This window comes from Zingiber officinale, chromosome 8A, assembly GCF_018446385.1.
Source record: "Zingiber officinale cultivar Zhangliang chromosome 8A, Zo_v1.1, whole genome shotgun sequence".
Taxonomy (NCBI): domain Eukaryota; kingdom Viridiplantae; phylum Streptophyta; class Magnoliopsida; order Zingiberales; family Zingiberaceae; genus Zingiber; species Zingiber officinale.
Window position 1 is genome coordinate 130,773,900 of NC_056000.1, and position 21,741 is coordinate 130,795,640.

A 21,741-nucleotide genomic window follows, 5' to 3' on the forward strand; every position below is an offset into this window, starting at 1 on the left:
GGTATAAATAATCTAAAAATGAGTATAATTCCTATTAAATTCAGCATTTTAAACTAGAATCGAGTATATTTTTTATTTAATTGAGTACGATTTGTTTCCTATTTAATATAATTCCTCCTAAATTCAGTACCATTTGAAAAAAATCTAGTATATTTTTTATCCAATTGAGTATCATTTAAAGAAAATCTAGTATATTTTCCATCTAATTGAGTATCATTTAAAGAAAATCTAGTGTATTTTCCATCTAATTGAGGTGGAAAAAGAATCGTACTCAATTTAATAGAAAATATACTAAATTCTAGTTTAATGTACTGATTTTAAGAGGATTTATACTCATTTTAAAACTTTTTATACTTAAAATATCAAGGGCAATTAGGTAAGTATATTAGACTAGGGAGTGAAAACAAAGAATTTTACCAATGGGGAGCGCATGCAAAGTTGTATTTGTCAATGGGGATTGCATGCAAATTTTCCCTTATTTCAAAGCCTTGGTTCATTTAGGCTTGACCGGCTGAACTTAATTATCTTATCAAATAAGTTTGAACACTCCAAATTTCGCTCAGTTCAGCTTCTTTACAACCCTATGCATAATAATCACACAACATTAAGATTAAAAAAAACTTCGAACAAAAATAATCAAAAAATCACAAGAGCAAAATAATAATCTCCAAGGTTTAATTTCCTTTGCATTTACAGAACACGGAGCCATCCAAGAACACGCTTCTATGAGCACAACAAGAAAACAAAAAAAGAAGAGAAGATTTTCTCTCTAAAAATACCCAATAATTTTCTTCTTCTTCTTTTGTTTTCAACAACAAGAACAAAACAACAAGAACAAGAACAAAAATAAAAACAAAAACAAAAATACATGTCAATATATATTTATATATCCATTAATTTCTAAGGGCACCTCACGTTCCTCCCCGGCCCTCCGTAGTAGAAATAATTCCCCCACACTCTGTTCATCCCTCCTCGTATGCTGTAGCAATTGGGGTGGTCAGCTAAGAGCCTGAGGTTGGCCAGGGGGATCAAGCTGTTGTCCCAGTCCACCAGTTGCAGGTTGCGGAAGTAAGCAGCTCTGCGGAAGCCTTCTTCCGCGAACTGCCCGCTGCCCATCTGCGTCGACGTGTGGAAACCCGACGACTGCGCGTTCACAATCTCTCCTCCGAACTGCACCATGTTCGCGTGCTCCGCCAGGTGACTGAACAGGAACGCCGGCCAGTACCCCACCAGCAATCCCGACCCCAATTCTAGCCACCAGTGCCCATGCTTCGGGTCCTGTTATAATATATACGTAATTTTATCACCCATTCAATTCAGTGCTTGCAGATTAGTTAATGTGATGAGTTTATCTGGAAGAGAATTAGTAATTGTTACCTTCCACACCAGAAGATCGATGTCGAATTGGCCGCCATTCGAGGCTGAGATTGGTGAAATAGCTGCTCCAATGGCTATCCTACTGTCTGTCTGTACGAAGCCTGAGCACAAGAGATTGTAGCAGCCAGTCTCTTCATATGCATCCGTCTGCATAACAAAGCCTCTCATATATCGTTGTAATTATATCTAAAAAGACAGTCCAGTGCATGAAGTAAAGATTCATTGTACTCAGTCTTACTCTGCTTTTTGTAAAAAGTTATTTTTAGTCATATGATAATAATTTTATCGTTGCGTCAAGACTCCCTTTCATTATAATTATTGTTAAAAGTACATGCTTGATAGTAATGTAATTACTTACAGTCCAGTATGTGAAAAATCTGGGCCTGCTGTCTCCATATAGCTGAGGACTTACCTGATGATTAGAGTTAATTATTAATGTCAAGCAGTTTTTTTCATCTTCTAAATATACCAAATGATTAAAAAAATATATATTAAATTTTTATATTTTCTAATGATGTAAATTTATATATCTGTTTCGGACGAAACTGACTGATGAATTCAAACTAAGACCAATGTACTTCTCAATTATCTCCTCGGATCTAAATTTGATATTGCAAATTAAAATGAGTCATTTTTTAAACGAGTATCATAAAATTATAAAATACTATGATTACGAAAGAAATAAATGATCGGATTCAGTACCATAAGCATAAATATACTAAGAAGGTTTTCAGAGATATATTAATTTTGATTTGAAATGATTTTAACTTTTTATACATCCATCAGTCAATTTTGGACGAAACTAAGTAATGGCAAGAGGCATTCCCGGAATGGATATTATGAAAATTAGGTAAATGCCGAATCTAAAATGATGTGGAACTGAAAGTAAGTATTTTTTTTTTTCTTTTTTGAAGAATGGGAACTGAGGATAGGCTTTAACTCAAGCAGAGAGTGTTTAATAATTTTACCTGCCATCCAGCTTCAATGGTGTTAAGATCATCGCCAAAGGCTCCAGAGATGACCCAGATCTGCGACAAACTGAACTCTGATCCAATCGTCACTCTCGGTTCCCAGACACTGAGACTAGCTTTTGCACCATAATACTGATCTCCCATGGCGTAGCCAACAGCATGCTGCAGAGCAATTAACATGAGGCAGTAATGGACAAGACACCATCAACTACGAGGTGGACGAAGGTATGCATGCCTTGGAAGCATTCGAAAATACATTAATTAACTCGAGACAAAATAGATGACGGAGAGGAAGTGAACAAGGATGAAGGAGAGGAACCTCGTGGCCGTTGCTGGTCGAGTCCCGGCGGAGCCGCGCAGCGGCCGGCTTCCTTCCGAATCGCCGGAGGGAACTGGCTCGCAGAATGTCTCCCGCCGTCGTCCTCCTTATCGGCACCGTGCCTTGAGGACATGACTCCCCGGAGATCGTCCAAGCTTGCAGGCTCACGCCGTTTACTGCACTGATGTTCCATTTGTGGCCTCTCGGTCTCTCAGGAGGATCCTGAGACAATTGACTATCAATATACCAGAAGAACAATTTTTTTTTTTTAATTTTGTTTGGTGAAACATACCAAGGGCTTCTGTCCTCTGAGCTTGGGATGATCGAACGAGGGCTGGAGATGAGAAGGAACGCAGTCAATAACATCGCCATCAGGGCTCTGCGTGCACAAGAAGAAAGAAACAGAGTTATCTCCAGCTCAAGAACAGTAACCCCAAGAGGCACAGAGAAGGAGACGACGGGGGCTGCCTCGATCGTCTTCAGGGCGGGTCTGTTGACCCTCTTCAAATGGGCCGTGATCCAGTGATGCAGTGTGAGGTTGACCGCAGGCGCCGCCGCCGCCGCCGCCGAGGCAACAGGACAAACAAGAAGAAGCGCGAGGAGAAAACAGCAAATGAGTAGGTTGTAGCTAGAATCCATGGCCGAGGATTTTTGGAGCTGCGATGCCTTCCCTCTTCTAGAGCTGTCTGTTTCTGTGGGCATCGGTGTGCTTGTCTTCTTCTTGTATCTTTCATTTGTCCCCTTCAGTAAAAGAAATTCCCCATGCCCGGGCTCTCTGTTCTACTCACTTCCAATTCACAGAAGCACCACTAGCTCCAAAGCTGAGAAGCACAAAACTAACAATATCTCCATGTTAATTTGATGCTTCCTCTCGCTTTATATGGCAGAGTGTCTCTAATACAGGACCAACTCAATATATTAAAGAGGGCATAATGTTTTATTTGGAACACAAAATGAGACTATCTAGGCAGAATTTAAAGATCTACGTCTACTATTGAGAAATTCTTAATCGTAAGATTTCAGACCCAAAATCCATCAACTATGTGTGCAAAATTAAAGAATCTACCTTTGTTACTAAGGAACCCATAACCGTAAAATTTCGGACCCAAAATCTATCATTTAAGTCCTCCTCATACTAGTCTCTGAACATATTTTTATTATTTTTGATAATTTATATATTTATGGTGTTTAGGATAATTTGTATTTTTTTTAGTATATATGAGTCAAGATTTACTTATATCAGTGTCCTAGTTTAGTAATTTTGATTTTTGTTGAGAAATTTTTTTCCTAGAAGGATTTATTTTCTTTCTCTAAAATTGATATTCATATATTATAATTTCTTTTCGTTTCTTATCTTAGGTATAGAGTTTATATAAATATATCTATTTAATTGCCTGAGGATTTATCATATAGGTTGCGTTTGGTTAAAGATAATGTAATAAAACTTATAACGTAATGATTTTTTATTACAAGGATAGTTACGTTCTTTTATTTAGTATCCATTAATTTTTTATAAGGAATATAATTTATATCATAATAAAATGATAAAAATATCCTGCGACATTTGTCGTCGTTGACTGTCATCGTCATTGCCTTGCCTGGAGACGACGACAACAGCAGCCGGCGAGGGAGGTGGTCGGCGGCAGCGGCAGCGGAGGCGACGCCCGATTGATGTAGGAAATTGACTAAGAGTATATTTTACATTTAAATTTTAGTTAAGCATTAACTTAGAATATAATTGGATTACATGTTGGCCTTGTAAATCAAAATTTTATTATGGGTAATTTTGCATGCAGTCCCTATTGGTAAATAAATCTTTACATGCAGTCCCCATCCATGAAAATCTTTGTTTTCACTCCCCAGTCAAACATATTTACCTAATTGTCCATGATATTTTTAGGTACAAAAAGTCCAAAAATCAATATAAATCCACTTAAATTCAGTATATTAAATTAGAATCTAGTATATTTTCTATCAAATTGAGTACGATTCTTTTTTCATCTCAAAATATACTCGATTTTAATTTAATGTGCTGAATTTAATAGAAATTATACTCATTTTTAGACTATTTGTACTGAAAAATATGAGGATTAATTTCGATAGAAAATATACTCGATCCTAGTATAGAGTACTAGATTATAGTGTAAAGTGTTGAATTTAACAGGAATTATACTTATTTTTAGACTTTTTATACCTAAAAAATAAGAGGGACAATTTTGATAGAAAATATACTCGATTTTTAATATAAAGTACTGACTTTAAGAAGAATTATACTCGTTTTTGGACTTTTTATACTCAATTTTGGACTTTTTTGTACCTAAAAAATCTGAGGGCAATTTAGGTATTAATATTTATATGAGGGAGTTGAAACAAGTAATACTTTGCATGCAGGGAGTGGAAACAAAGTTTTTTGGGTATGAGGATTGCATGAAAAGTTAATATTGTAATTGGGGATTTTTCTCTAATTTATCGTTTTATTTATTATCTTTTGTTACCGTTAAACTGTATCAAATAAATTAATCAATATTGTAATGTAATTTTAATTTCTCTTTATTAATAAAGTTTTTTTGGTAAATATTAAATTTCTATTTATTTTTAGAGATTTCTCTATATCTTCTCTATAATTCCGTCTTCTTATCAGTTTTTAGGATAATCATTACCTTATTCGATATCAATCCTCAGTTCCGACAAGAAAACAGCTCTTGCAAAACTAAATAATGTAATATTAAGACGAAAGAAAGATTTCAGACTTCGTTAGCAAGCCTGCAGCTTTTACTCCTTTTCTCTTCTTTTGATTCGTAATCGTTGTTGCAACTGGACCACTGAGTCGTCGAAGGCACCGTGCATGGGCTTTATCATTAATTCCTTGTTCCTTTTCGGTAATGGAGTCGAAAGTGGACTCGCAATTCATCTAGACTTTCTTTCTCAGTTCCCTAGAAGTTCTTCGGCGTCTTAAACAAATCAAGTTTTGTAATATAAGGAATTGGAAAGACTCTGCAGTGAACTGTAGTTTCCCGTGCTCTCCGGAACCACCCCATGCTCTCGTATTCGATTACAACGACGACTGTGCTTGAAATTTCCACTAAACCTTAAAAATCAAAAGGGCTTATCTAATCGTCACACGCACATCATTTTTTTTAAAATAAAAATTAAAAAAAATAAAAGAGAATTTTATTTTATGAGAATATCCTTACTTCCACTATTATTATAATTCATATGAATAACAGTTAAACATATATCAACAGCTAAATAGTTATTACAACATGAATTAATCAATATAAGCTTAATTATCATAGTAAGTTTAAAATAGTGGTAGAAACTATTAAGTGGCGGTTATACTACTATAAATTTACACGTTATAACAACTATTATTTAAGATACTACTTAATAGTTTCTACAACTACTAGTTAAGATCTATGATTTAGAATATGGACAGTGACATAATCAGGATTTTTAATTAGGAAGATCAAATTTTAAAAATTCATTAAAGAAGAAATGAATAATTTATAATTCTTGAAAGATCATTATTTTTGAGAAAAATAAAGAAGAAGAGGTAAAAAAGGGGAACTTTACTTTCTTCGTTAGCAACTTGACTAGTTTCGGTGGGTTCGGTAACGACACAAGAAGAGCAAGGCAAAACAAAACATGACTATTTTATGGTGCCAATAAAATCCTAAAAAATACGAGAAGAGGAAGAAGATATGGAGGCTAAGGGTTGCTTGATCTTGTTGCTGGAAGAGAGTAGCAACTGTTGCTGCATTTCTTGCTTGTTGGAAAAGAGAAGAAAGAAGAAAAGAGAGCTCTTGTACTTCAGAACAGGAAAGGAAAAAAATTATAGGTTTACTAATGTTAGAGAAGAGAAGAAAAAGAAGCAAATGAGGAAGAAGAAAAAAAAATAAAAGAGAGGAATGGACGAAGGGGTGTCATATGGTATGGCGAAGTTGTAACATGCTGTAGGGAGAAGAGGGAGAGAAAAAAATAAAATATTTTGTCCAAAATATCCTATTTTTTTTTAAATCATTCGAACTTGTTTAAACATTAAATTTGGTTCGGTCATAACTCAATTTCAAATCAATCTTGATTTGAACTAACATAATTCTTATCTCTGTATACATATCCGTTGAATTTAGTTCAAACTAAATTCAATTTTAATTTTACTTCCTTACTTCATGTCTTATGATTTAGTTCATTCGTTTATTATTATATTTTTATTTTTAAAATTTAATATTTAATATTTCAAATCACGATATTCCCTCGTAGAAATGGTACCAATAGATAACTAAGTCATGTGTTTTCCAAATATGTGATCACTTTTATTTTTTACACTGAATGATGATGAATTGACTACTCAAAATGACGATAGGGACTTTCAAATAGATATATTATTCTTTAATAAAATATGATATAGGGTTTAAGATTTATGATTTACTTATAATTAATTATGTAGTAGTTATTTAGTAATTCCTACCGTTGTTTTAAAGTAATTTTAATCCATTTATTATGATTGTGATAAAATTTAACTAATTTTGGGCAATTGATAAAAGGTATTATGATATAATAGAAATCAAGATTTATAATTCAAGAATTTAGGATTTAGTATTTAAGATTTAGTTAGCTTAGTTTTGATCCATTTAGAATAATTTTAATAAAATTTAAATAATTTTAACTAAATTAGTAAAATATATTTGAATACAATAATACTTTATCTATATTAATTTTAATTAAAATAAAATAATTAAATTTTCACACTTTAGTGGCTACTCGAAAAGGTACTTTCAACAAGGATATTCTCAAAACATAGGATGTCATTTTAACTTTTTTAAAAAAAAAAAAAATGTCCATCTAGCAATTTGATAAATCTGGAATTTCCTATTATTTTTTTTTTTTGTTAATCCAACCGGTTAATCTTAAAGGTGAATGATATGATCTCATCAAAATTTATCATTGACCATAAAAATAAATCTAAAAATATAGATGAATCTTGACGAATGACCAACGACACGAGTGATTCGAGCTCCGGAGATGTTCGAGAATATTCGACATGAAAATTGAATACTCATTCATTGCATAAGCATACCATCTCATTATTTACCATCACACCGTAATCCCATCGGCCATCCTATTGATCTTTGTCCTATTCTTTACCATCTCTAGTTAAATTATTTTCACAATTACCTTAAAAGTCGACAGTGTTGCCTCAAACACGTACGGTGACTGTCAGCTAGTTTGGTGCCTGCAGCAACCAACGTATGGGGTCCCTGCCCTCAACTCCTTTACGTGTCTCCCACCTCCAACTCTTCTCTTCTCTTCTCACTTCAAATTAAAAGCATGCTCTCTACAGCAGATACTAACTTAATATATACACATATTGGCTCACTCCTCCACTCACTTGAACTTTGAATGGATTATATATTAAGATATCTCACTGAAAGCAGTGCTGTCCAGATTGGCCCAGCTATCGATGTAAAGCAGCAAAAGTGAGGCATGGGCAACTAAATATGATATTTCAGGCTCTATCACAATCCTAGACTACCACCTATTAATGTAAAATGTAATAATTTTCACGCCAAACCTTCCTCTAATAGACTATCAAATCTATCACATGATTACGGGCTTGGCTACGTCCTAGGACAATGGATTACACCTTTTGACAGTAAACCATCGGCCCTCTAAGTGTCCCTTACTTATTGGAAGGAAAGTAAATCATGAGATTTTGTCTAGTAACAACAACACATACGAGGGGTTAAAATAACTAGCAGGGCATTCCGCATTGCTGGAAATCAACTTCATGTATATTGACAGTGACACTCTTATATGAATTAACTACGCTAGTCCGTGAAGATAATAATAGACTACCACATACATTTATTATAGAGATTACAGAGAGATACATATGTGGCAAAGGTGATTCACTTGTCCCAGCGCTCCAACCAATCCGTCTCTAGGTAAATACGGAGGAGGTAAATCGCAGGTAGCTACTAGCCATTAGTGAAAATGACCAAGGTAAGAGGGAGGGTATCATCAAAAACCTTATATGACAGCATCCTATATTTCAACCACTGTATCGTTCGGGGGGCTGAGAGAGACATATGTTTATATTATCCTAGGAGAGTGGTGATGCAATTCCTGCATAACAATCTACGTCTTCGAATTGTGTTCGTACCATGTCTTGCACATTCACACACGTATTGAGAATCCGTCCCACATTTTCCACTCATCCTCCCATGCATTTGACCTAGTTTTTGATCGAGTTAACTCCGATTTGATTATGATCACATGGTTTCACCTTTAATCTTCTGGCCTGACCCAAGCCTAGCTAGACTTGAGCCGAGCTGGTTTGTCTTGAGCTCAGCTATGAGTCAAGCTGCCCTGGCTCTATGTTGACCGAGTTCAAGGTCGGCTACATGGTGCTTACTATCTCCGGCATATCAAGATCATTGATTTTGAACGAGAATCGATCAATTTTAGAGTTTGCAATTAGAATTTGATAGATTTTCTCTATGGTATAAATATAATCCATCATTATTATTCTCTGGAAATAAACATAAAGTTTTTCCTTATGTGTTAGTTATTATTCCAAAAGTTAATAGTCGTCCGTAATTTATCTCCTCCATATTGATCTTGAAACGAGTTGATAGGGATATTAAAAACAAACATATTCATCTTTTACAAGGAAATAAACATAAAGTAGGACGGAAGCATTAATTCATGGCATGCCAGTCTTGATGATTGGTTTGCCTTTGGAAATGGAGGTGGAGCAGCACTGCCACTGCAGTAAATTCCAGCCTTCGCAGCCCACACGTCTAAAAAGAAAAGGCGTGAATTGTAGGAGAAGCAACAAATAGTGGCAAGCACACGGCTATGATTCTATCAGACATGCACAGTCACTATCTTTCTTTTTGGGCACTCAGCCACTAACTTACTAAGGAATTGGTGCGAGTCTGTGTGGAATGATCATATTGCAACGAGTAAGATGTTCATCATACAAGTCACTGTTAAACGATCAAGAACAATCAATAGACGAAAACCTGTTAACAACGAAGAATCAGACCAAATATGAAGATGAGGTGATCAACTAGATGATAGAACCACAGATTCTCTACACAGACGATGATGATTTAGAGATCAGAATATCTTTTAGAAACTAACCATGTGACGCTGGACAAGATAGTGATTATCCTACGGACTAAGAGAAAAAAAAAGGAAAACCCGGTGCACGAAACTTTCGCCATACGGGATCTCGGAGAAGGATCCATTGTACGCAGTCTTACCTTGCTTTTTGCAATAGGCTGTTTTCAGGATTCGAACCCGTGACCTTTTGGTCACATAACAACAACTTTACTGTTGCGCCAAGCTCCCCTTCGCTATAGAGAAAAGAAGATTGAGGAGAAAATAAGAAGAGGATCCTCCTAAAATAAAAAAAAAAATACGTTGCTCTTTAAATTTTACCACAATAAGAAAATTGTATTATGAATAAAAGATAAATCAACGTCTAAACAGAAGTCTTATATACCATAGCCTAAGTCCCAAATAAAGGAAAGAATTATAATTAACAGATCTTAATTTCAATTTTAAGAAAAAAGAAAATAGATCTTTTACCCGTAAAGGAAAGAACATAACTGAATGATCTTAACTCAAAACAAAACAAGACGTAGATCAAGATAAATCATCTCATATAAATACCAAGAATATCAAAATCATCCTAAATACCCCAAAAATGAAAATTAGCAAAAATAACAAAATGACTCTGAAAAGGGTTTAAACGGTGGAATATGGGGCCAAAACTTGACAGTTAAGGTTTCACCAATAACAAACGTAGGTTTTCAAATTCTGCACGTATGATCACCGACAGAACCTTATTCTGAGTACTGAGTCAAAAGTCATGCTCTTTTGAAGTTTGAAGGGTCATATTGGATTTTAACATGAGTTGGGCCTGCATCACCATGTATTGTTAACCGCTAAATATGAACTCAAGTTTAGGGTTTGACTGAAAGATTTAATTTGTATATAAGAAGACAGCTCTTATAAACTTGGGCAATGGCATGAATGGGCTACATCAATTAAAGAGGTTCAAGAGAAGAATTGAACCAAATGTTCATTCATCAATAAATAGAAAATTCTATTAAACCTATACAACTATACAAATGAATCCAAAAGCGTATAAAAGGATAGGAAAAGGGTTACACTAGGCCTTGACAATGAGCATTTAAGTATATCAATGATCACCTCATGAACTAGAAGTGTAACCATATTTGTCGTTGTCATATCTATTTTGAGGATTCATTCATTTCGAACCGCCAAAACACACATCCTCATGACTAAATTCTGGCAATGAGGTGAAACACCACTATACTTCTTAAGGCTATTTCTTTTAGCCTCTACCTTTTATAGTGGTAAGGCAAACTGTTTGAACCTAGAAAATACCAACTCTTCCTTTTAGTTCTTACTCATTGCTTTGACATTCTTCTTGCAACAATTTAAGAGATCATTGCACTTTTCTTGGAGCCCTCAAGATCAAATTAAGTGATCATTAGAAAATTTTAAGTTTCAAGTACATTTTAGTCATTCAAGTGGGGTAAAAAAGGTTTAATTCAACTACAGTTCTTCAAAGAGCCAACTGAATTCTAAACTATATGACCAACAACTATTGTCAACCTTGGCAAAATGTAGTATATATGCAATTGACCAAACAAACAGAATGAACTGAGTAGGTCAAATATGCTGGAAGAATTAGGCAAATCAATCAAACCAAACTTAAAATGAATGATTCTATTAGTTAAACTATTTCATTACTACAATCAAATAAAGGAATCAAATGGATTATTTTCCCTTTCTATTCTATTTCATTCATTCTAATTCTAATTCTACACCAAGGGCTTGACTTCTCTTTGATCTTGCATGGAGACCTCCACTATCCACCGCATCTCAAATGTTCATTCATGAATAAATAGAAAAATCTGTTAAAACTATACAACTATACAAATGAATCCAAAACCGTATAAAAGGATAGGAAAAGGGTTACACTAGGCCCTAACAATGAGCATTTAACTATATCAATGACCACCTCATGAACTAGAAGTGTAACTATATTTGTCGTTGTCATATCTATTTTGAGGATTCATTCATTTCGAACCGCCAAAACACACATCCTCATGACTTTAGAAAAGCACACAATTACAATGCTAAATTTCTAGCAATGAGGTGAAGCACCACTACACTCTATGATAATGCCAAATTCTTCTTAAGGCTATTCCTTTAGCCTCTACCTTTTATAATGGTAAGGCAAACTGTTTGAACCTAGAAAATACCTACTCTTCCTTTTAGTTCTTAGTCATTGCTTTAATGTTCTTCTTGCAACAATTTGAGAGATCATTGCACTTTTCTCGGCCCTCAAGATCAACTTGAGTGATTAGGTCAAATATGCTGGAAGAATTAGGCAAACCAATCAAACCAAACATAAAATGAATGATTCTATTAGTTATACTATTTCATTACTACAATCAAATAAAGGAATGAAATAGATTATTTTCCTTTTCTATTCTATTTCATTCATTCTAATTCTAATTCTAATTCTATACCCCAGTGTAGATTTTTTTTTGATAAAGCTAGAGTACAATTATCAAAGGAATAAAAAATAGAATTAAGCTCCAAAAGAGAGTCAAATATCCAAATCAACAGATAACAAGTGATGAGATTTTTTCTAACAAAGACATGGCTTTACAAAACTGGATAATGGAACTAAAAAAAAAAGGGTATACTTCTGCTCTGTTAAATTTTTGATAATGATCGAGCCAATAAAATATTAAGGTGATCAAACATATCAAACCTTTTTAAAATGAACAAGATCAATCATGATGAACACACTACAAATTATGATGAGCCCAATAAAATATTAAAGTGATTAGACTCATTAAGCCTTTTGAACAATGAGAAAGATCATTGTGAACTCATGCTAACAATTAGAAGGGTTAGAACTATCAACAAAACATAAAAGCAACAAAAGCTTGAGCTTTCAAGTGTTGTTCACCTGAAAGTTGACATTGATGTCCAAATGTAACATTAGTAGTCACCTTCTCCATTCACAAAGACCTCGGCGGCTTTTCTAACAAGGCGGAGAGATACACCTCGTCTTTCGACTTGAAAGAAATCACCCACTTGTGCTTCTTGTACCTAAACTGGAGGAACATGTATATGTAGTCATCAAGATCCTTTCTGCTACAGAAGAACTTGTCCAACCACAACAAGCCCCCCGGCCTTAGCACCCTGTCCCAGTCGAACAAGATAAAGTCCAATAGTTGTAGATCAATCCAACCATCAAGGAATACACTAGAGTGTATCAAATCCATGGTGTTGTCGAAGAACGGCAGCCTTTGATTAAGTGTTACATACAGAGGGATTAAACCCCTAAGTGCAATTGTCTCACTAAAAGGAGCTCCCAAATTCAACGAAGTCGACACAATTGTCACATTCCACTCCCTCATTCGAGCCGCGAAGCTTCCTGTTCCAACACTAACATCCAATCCAATCCTGATTTCCCCTGGTTTAACTGCAAGAACATCAGCAATCAGGAAGTCAGCTAGTGAGACATTGCTAACCCATCTCAGCTTCTCCTTCTCAAATTCAAAGCATCCAATGCATTTGGAGAAGCTCCTCCTCGGACTCCTACTCGACAAGCACTTGAAGTCCCTGCATTTGTAGTTACTCCACCTCACATTGCGATCGTCTGGCATAGTCCACAAGGACATGTTAATTGGAAGTGGCTTCTGATATAGGTTGGATGCCGGAGCCAAGCACCTTCTCCGGGGAAGAGGGTCACAACCTCCGAGCATCAACTTTTGTGCTAGATTCCAATCATCTTTGCAGTAGGAGCCCATGTCGTAATCCATATACTCCTCCAGTTCCTTTCTCATGAGGACACAAGCATGGCCAATGGTGTTGTAGGTTCTATTAGTACCATACACGCTCAACTTCCCGTCCTTGTTGCCCTTTCCGGTGATATACTTCCTTGTCTCCTCCACTGTGAAGAAGTTGATTAAGGGGGCCTCCACTGCATCCGGTTTAGGAATGCGAACAAGAGTGAGTGCGACGTGAACACTGTAAAGAGGTTGCATCACTTGCTCTTCGAGGAAGATTCTGAGCTCGGTGTGAGTGATGTTTTTGACAGCGATGCTCCTTTTGTTCTTCAAGCTGGACTGAAGCTTGTTCTGGATATCGGAGATCCGGGCAAGGGCCTCTTCGACACGGTCATGGAGAGCCGTAAGGTCATAGTCAGCATAGCCATTGCTCATCGTCTGGAATTTTTGGCAGTTCTCTTCATTGGCATCGAGAAAGTATCCAACATGAAAGAAATGGTGAAGGCTTGCAACACTTAATATGACGAAGACGACCAAGATGATTTGCAGAATAACAATGGCTCTAGTGAACGAAGATCTGGGAATGTGCCGGGTCTCCATCCTCCACCTCATACGTAAATGAAGAAAATGATAGAAAGGAAGAACTCTCCTCTCTCTATCTCTAGCTTTCTTACTTTCCTAACAGGCAATTCGTAGCCCCCACGGGCTGTATCAGCTGAAGAGGTGCCTGATTCTTGCAGTTAAGGTTCTGGGGTCAAAGGTTATCAGTTGTATACGGGGTTAAAATCCTGGTCTGCTGTGTTAAAAATTCCTGCGATCCCCAGTCACCTCTCTTGCCCAGCATTAATCGTGATTTACAACAGGCAATTCGTAGAGCAACTTGCAGGCACGAAAGAACTTCGCAAAAATGTCGATCCGACCCAAATTTCGACTCTCGGAACTCTTCAAAAAAGAAACCATGCCCGAGGAGATCTAGCTCACAAAACGAGGCCTTCGACTCTTCGAATTCTACGAACAGATAACTACGAACAAACGAAGGTACCTGCAGAGCAGAACAGAGCAAGAACGTGCAGAAAGAAATTTAGCATCTTCCAATGCATGCATTTATTGACGAGAAAGCTTCTGATTTGACAAAGTATGAGCCGAATAATTAATATATTGTTGATCCAAAAATTATAACCAACTTGAATTTCATAGTTTAGTCAACCAATAACTAAGACCATCTCCAACCATATAATTTATGGATAATTTTAAATGGTCGCCAGCTAGAATCAATACATGTAAGTGTATACATAGGTATTTTAGTAATATCATATGTGTACATTAATTATATGCATGTACATGCATACATTCTAATTGGAGGATAAAAAATTCTAGCTGGTCAGATTCTGGCCAACAAGAATTACCGATAATTTATTGGATAGTATTAAATGATCAGAATCTGATCCGCTAGAATATATACATGCATGCATATACAAGAGCATTTTAATAATATCAGATGTGTATATTAATTATATGCATGCACATGCATGTATTATAATTGGGAGATACAGATTTCTAGCTGAGCCAACAAGATTTACTGAAATCTATTTTGGTGCACTTTCAACATTAATTTGATGTCATTTGAGCACCAAAATTTTTTCCAATTCCAATCAATGGACATCATTTCCTACACTAAAAGGAATATTCTTTAAAATATTCTATTTTTCCAACTTATAATTTATTATTCAACATATATATTAATTTGTTAAATATTTTTATTACGATAATAATTACTATTAATTTGTATGATATTGTATTTTAATTACAAAAAAATTAAAATTAGTATTTTTGTAATGGTTAGAAATAATTTAATAAACATACTAATATTTAATATTTAAAAATAATATATAATCATAAACAATTTAGATAATTTTTTTTTAAATATTTTCACGAGACTAATAACGTCTAAAAATATTTTAAATATAACTTGCTTATTAAAATATAATATATTTTAAAAATCCATACTTACATCAAATTGGTACAAGTGAATAGTGTGCTATGGTGTGCACTGTTTATCTACACCAAAATAATACAAATTTTGAAATATCCATTGGAAGAGATCTGGTGTTCCTCTTACACCAAAATGATGTAAAAAGACACCGATTGGAGTTGGCCTAAGATTGCCGACTCGTACGATGGCAATGCTATGCACATGGGATCATTGACTTTTGGAAGTCAATTTGTTGGAACTGATGTTGTTGGGGGGCGAGTTAATTAATGCCTTGTCCAATCGGGAAGTATTCAATATCTCAGATTAGTTATTGTGTACACATAGTTGAATGTATAATTTTTTGGCAGGCTTAACTAGCAATTGACTTGATTAACTACATTGATGCATATCAGCAACAAATAGTTGAATGGATGAACGCAAACAGCATCCAAAAACAAAGTAAATAGACTCACTAGGATGCTCAAGTTCTAGTTTCGCCAATAAGTTGGTTTATGTACATCAGTCCGGTGTTCATGTTCATTTGTTAATTACAAGTTAAAACATCTGCCAATGGCTCTCACCTTTCAAGCTAGCATTACAACAAAGCAGTTCAATAGCCAATGAACTCTGGTGAATTGGATGATGCCGATACCGTCTATTCTCACTCGAAGCTTACGCAACAGTGACAATCTCACCTCTTGAACCTGTAACATCAAACGAACAAATCAGCATTTAGTACAAAGAGAAAACTGAGAGAAACACAGTCAGTGAAATAGCAATTATGTTAAGGTACATCTCTCAAAAATCTCTTTTGCCAGTAGCAAAAGGGAATCAGTTTCTTCAGCCATCTGTGCAATCTTCTCGGCCTCCTTGACAGCTTCGGAGGCTAAAAATGATTTGGCTTCGGAATCTGCTATTTTGTAAGCAGCAGTTATCGCAGCCTCTTCTATAGGGTCCATGGCTTTTGCTGAACTGGTATTCTGAGGTACCCGAGTTCGATTTACTGGGTCTTTTGGTTTGGGAATAGGGGTTTTTGTTGCAAATGATGAATCTTTCAGCCTGTAACCCTTTTGGACCTACAACATGATGAACCAACAGAGAACAACCATCATTTGTACTTGCAAAGAAATAGTATGTTTGTTTTATCAGATAAATTTAATAAATAAGCTCTCATTCTTAAAGATCTGGCAACTAGTAAATACTATATATTGCGCGCTACTAAGCATTTGGTTCATGATACTGATGCTGTTCTAGCTGGCGAAAACATTAGGCTGCACCAACCTTTTGAGGGTGTTGAAACTGCCTCATAAAACTCTCTGAATCATGTTACCTAAATTGAATATTATTTGTGGAAAGAAATAAAGAACCCAAAATAGATGCGTTGCATTTTAATGGCCCAAAAACATTCATGCTTGGCCATTAACATATTCCAAACTAACAAAGGTATGTAAGAATCCATATCCAATCATTGATTAAAACATATTAATTTGACATTGAAAGAGCATGATATTCCTTCAACAATAGTCAAAATATGTTGAAAAACTAAATACATGTCATAAATAACATTAAGCTCTAAAAACATCAACCAAACGACTAAAGAGTTGTTTACCCTTTCTATTTTATTCTGTGCAACAAGCCGTCTTAACTTGGAACTAAGCACCCTGCGGAAATTTTGTGGCACCTCTTGTCTTTGCTGCATAAAATAGTAGGGATAAACAATCACTAACTATTGCAAAAATATGTGGATTTTATGAGATTTTCAGTGGCAAAGTGCCAAAATGTACATGCTAGAAGCCTACACAGGTATAATTTTCATAAGATACAAGCATCAAAAGATTCCCCATAATACACAACTTTGGGGAGTTACTTTTAACAAACAATACCTGATATTACAAATACTGAGCTTAGACATGATACAAGGGTTGATTCAAAAATATCTCAGAAGGTCAGCAGAACTATCGGATAAGAAATCTTATTTAACAACATAATTTAGTGTTCTGGGTTTTGAACAATACCAGAAGCCATAAAGAGAAAGAAGACCAGTTAATAATGAAGCCAGCCAAATGGTTATGGGATCAACTAGATAATATAAAAGGAAAGATAAACATAGAAAACATTGCAATGCCCACATTTGAACACAATGCAAAATTACACAAGATGTCCCCTCATTTAGACTCTCCAAAAAATTCCATAGGTAGCATGAAACATTCTCTACACAGATGATGATATAGAGATCAAAACATCTACGTACTTCCTAAACATCAGAGATCTTCAGCACAATATTCAATAGGAAACATCACAGTGACTTTGAAATTGGTAAAATCATATTCAATTAAAGCTCGGACATCTTGAGTATTCAGCATAAAATTTATGTATTGGAAAAGAATACTAACCAAATAGACAAACTCAATGTAAAATTGTTAAATAGTATAATAGATAAATCTATCCAATTTAAAAAGTAAAGCAACAAATAACTATTAGCTAGAAATATGGCTAATTGCTCAATTCAGCTATCAAGAAATGCTTGCTTTTATGTATAAACTTTTGAAAATGTAAAATATTAAAATCACATGTCATCTCGTTGTCCAAAGTAATTGTTAATCTGTTGAGGCAGTCTTATGTTGCACTATTTCATAATCTTATGCCACATAAAGACATTAACTTGGTAAGATGGTTTGAAGTTTGGTGATAAGTGGTTCTTTTAACAATTTTTTTTTGATACCATCATGTAGCCTCTGAATCTGAAATAGACAGATGGTCATGTCATGTTTGCTGATTAACAATTATTTTGGACAATAAACTAGTACATTATTTTAATTTATATTTTTAAAAGCTGATATACATATAAATATAATATATAATTTAAACAATTCTTAATTTTGATTATAGTAGATGAAATCACAAATTTTATTCCATGTTAGCAAATAGCATTTAACCCCTAAACATAACAGAAATGATTATGGACATAACAATCGTTTACTTCCAAAGTGTTCTAGTCCAGCTTATCTTCAATAGCACAAGATGCAATTCGTAATAAAGAATTAATATTGGTTATACATGATAAAAAAAACCATGAAGAAACAAACTGAGGGATGGCATATGACAAACTAGTAGTTTGAAGAAGTTCAAGGGCCAAGCTAGTAGTTTGAAGAAGTCCAAGGGTCAAGCTATGATGAAAATCATACGCATATATACCCAACATATATATATATATATAGGAATTTGTTGCGCTGCACTGCAAACGTCTGTGCCTGTCGTGCTCGCCTGAGAGGGGAGGAGCCCACGTGGCCACTGTGGGCCCCTCCCCTCTCACACGAGAACTAATTACTTTTTCGTGAAGCATTGGTTAGAACCTCCACAAAGTGCAATTAAGTTCAAATTTTTAGAACCTTTACCATAAAAGAGGTGCTACATTATTCTCTTGTCAATAGTATATAAAGAAAACTTTTCGATACCCAATATAACTGCACAAAATATGAAACTCTGAGCATACTTGAAATGCCAATCAACATATGTCTAAACATGTGGATCTGCCAATCTTAGGAAGCCAAAGAGATAAAACAGACATTGTGTTTTTCAGTTTAAAACTAAACTCATCCAAGATAACCAGGTTCTAATCACAAACCTCTATAAAACTGAAGATAGCACCAATTTCTACTCCATTTGGTTCTTGCATTGAAGTAATTGCCTCAATTATTAAAGCAGTGTATCTGACAGACAACAAACAAATGATTCATATAAGAAAATACTCCTATAACAAGACAAAGTACGGAGAGTCCATAGTTAATAATACATAAGAAGAAAGAAAAGGAAGACATTTAACATTTATTTATTTTTTAGTTGGCACAGAATCCAGCTTACACCGACTAATCTTGGGGTGACCGGCCCAGTCCCACGGAAGTTTCCACCGGTCACCAGGTAAATAGGGAAACGCTCACAACGGGCGGCCCATTAGCCTAGCGTTCTTAGTTCAACCTCCCATTAAGGGGAATTCATCCATTAATTCAAAAATAATGGTGGCACCGACATTTAATATTTATGAACCTACGGATTGTTATTTCGTATGCACCTAGGCAGATCTAAGAAATCTCTATGAAATAAGTTATGAAAACTGAAGCATCATGATGCTACAGATTGTTATTTCATATCATTTCAAGGGCAAGTTAAGAAAACAAGAACCTACTTTATAAAATACTATTTCAAGCATGCCTGGCAAAACTTCTTCTCAATTGAGATAAATCATCATTTTCCTGTATAATTTTTTTTTAACTTGTTACAATGTGTGACCCTTGTACTCTGAAGAAAGTAAATTTTAAAGATTGAAGAAATAGTACAGGAAGGGATACTAGATCATGATGGGAAAAAACTTATTTAGACCCAAGAGAATACTCAATTGTAATGGAAAATTGAAACAGATAACATTATGTACCGGGGAGGATTTTTTGCATCTTGTGCACTTTTTGTAGCATCTGGAGTTGTAGGTGATGCATCTTTATGTGGGAGGGGAGTGGGAGCAGCGCTTGGGGAGTTGGATTCTGGAATGGCTGAAAGAGGCTTTGGCCTTGGTGTTCTCATCTTTTCTCTAGAACCTTGGCCACTGGCACTAATGCTCATATTCCTCCATTTGTCCTAATTACCATAACTAGTGGATCAAATATGATTACAATGAAAAATGGAAAAAAAACTAAAATCATATCATCCTTTAAAAAAATAGTAATGGCTTTACCGAGATAGTTGTCTATCTTTCTTCAAAAATAAAATTTACATGCAAAAATGAAAGTACAACACCTATCCCAGACCACAAAGTTATAAGGGTAAACTAAATATACTCATGGAAGGAAAATCTGTCAGTACAAATGCTATGACTGTAGCAAAGACAAGTGAAGAGCAAAAGCACTCCAAATATTATGGTTTCGTTACCAGAATGAAAGGATGGGAAAACTTATCCTTGATCACAAATTTACTAGGGTAAACTAGATTCACTCATACGGTGGAAAATATTTTTACAACCGCAGCAAGCATGAGGAGAGGAAAAGGACTTCAACTAATATGGAGAAATATGGATCATAACATACATCTAGGGTATATAAACAATAACAGTAATCTTAAATATCACAACTACCTCAGTAATGTTCAAACACTTCCCCAACAACTCAAAGTTCCTGTTTAAATTGTTATTTAAGCATTATCTCCAATTACACATCAAAAACCTAGGACCTCCTAAAACCAATCTATGATTTATAGAGCAACGGGCAACCAAGGGAAAAAATAATGTTCAAAGTTACGTTTTTATATCCTAATTTCGTTTGATTAATTTTATTATAAAATATATAGCTAAAGATTTATCACCAAGAGATAGTAAATCTAAAAGGTTAAACCATCAAGTTATTTAAACCTTAGTAGTTCGCACAGTAGAGAGAGTCGGACACCAAATCTAAGAATGATTGTACAGATAACAAAACAACACTTGGGTTAGATAATACAATAATACACCGAAGAAGCAACAAAAGTGAAGAAGTATCCAAATAGCGAATACTAAATATCACTAGAACACAGCCTGATTTTCTTTGGCTAAATAAACCTGCAGACAAGACAGATGTACGAATAGATTGATCAAAAGCGTTGTTCGTTAGCTCTAGTGATGTTTCCGCTCCATTATCGATTTCAACTCGAGAATCATAAATGGGATAAAGAGGGCATTACCAAAAAACTAAACCAGGGAGACTACATATAATGGAGTAAAGAAATCGACACAAACCAGTAAAGTTGAAGCAGACCTTGAGGTCGATGTTTGATCGGGTGGATAGGCAGTGGCTGAACTCGGGATCCTTTTGGATGGTCCTCCATTTCCCGGCGCCATGCTTGTCCACGCCGGCACGCAGCGCCTCCTCCTCCTCCGAGGTCCATTTCTGCTTCGGGGCTCCCATGGCTGTTCCGACTCTTCCGCTACTTCACACCGTACTTCGGTCACTCGTCGCTTCTTCCCCCTCTTCTTCCTCCGCCCGATTAGGGCAGAACTGAATCACACCCCATGAAGAGGATCCCCTACGAGACAGGATCCACCTTAACTAGTTTCCTCCGTGTGGGAACCACCTAACTCTACCAATGGGAAAAAGGATTTTGAGTGATTGGTGTCTCGGACGAGGCAGGTTGGTTCGCAAGCTATTGCCTTGATCCATCAACTCCTCGGCCAGCCAGGATTGATCATCGCGTGCAACGATCTCTGAAAGTTGGCAGAGACTTGTGACC

The 21,741-nt window shown here is 35.4% G+C and overlaps 3 protein-coding genes across 4 annotated transcripts; all 3 read right to left on the reverse strand.

Moving 5' to 3' along the window:
• Positions 1–661: 661 nt before the first annotated feature.
• Positions 662–3,629, reverse strand: LOC122010249. 2 transcript variants are annotated; one of them, XM_042566717.1, is made up of 7 exons: positions 3,136–3,627; positions 2,960–3,046; positions 2,668–2,889; positions 2,346–2,510; positions 1,736–1,789; positions 1,378–1,524; positions 662–1,278 (listed from the first exon to the last, which is right to left on the reverse strand). In XM_042566717.1, exons 1-7 carry the CDS (start codon positions 3,367–3,369, stop codon positions 901–903), a joined length of 1,287 nt encoding a protein of 428 aa, XP_042422651.1. In that variant the 5' UTR covers positions 3,370–3,627; the 3' UTR covers positions 662–900. The 2 variants fall into 2 exon arrangements, with proteins under 2 accessions (XP_042422651.1, XP_042422652.1); XM_042566718.1 differs by lacking the exon at positions 1,736–1,789 and having other exon boundaries at positions 3,136–3,629.
• An 8,957-nt stretch (positions 3,630–12,586) lies between these two features.
• On the reverse strand, positions 12,587–14,266 carry LOC122012884 (probable methyltransferase At1g29790). Its single transcript, XM_042569543.1, has one exon. The coding sequence runs from the start codon at positions 14,130–14,132 to the stop codon at positions 12,747–12,749; it is 1,386 nt and encodes a 461-aa protein (XP_042425477.1). The 5' UTR covers positions 14,133–14,266; the 3' UTR covers positions 12,587–12,746.
• A 1,704-nt stretch (positions 14,267–15,970) lies between these two features.
• LOC122010251 (single myb histone 4-like) lies at positions 15,971–21,554 on the reverse strand. The gene is made up of 6 exons (XM_042566727.1): positions 21,270–21,554; positions 19,922–20,121; positions 19,118–19,202; positions 17,102–17,185; positions 16,286–16,568; positions 15,971–16,196 (listed from the first exon to the last, which is right to left on the reverse strand). Exons 1-6 carry the CDS (start codon positions 21,417–21,419, stop codon positions 16,165–16,167), a joined length of 834 nt encoding a protein of 277 aa, XP_042422661.1. The 5' UTR covers positions 21,420–21,554; the 3' UTR covers positions 15,971–16,164.
• Positions 21,555–21,741: the final 187 nt, after the last annotated feature.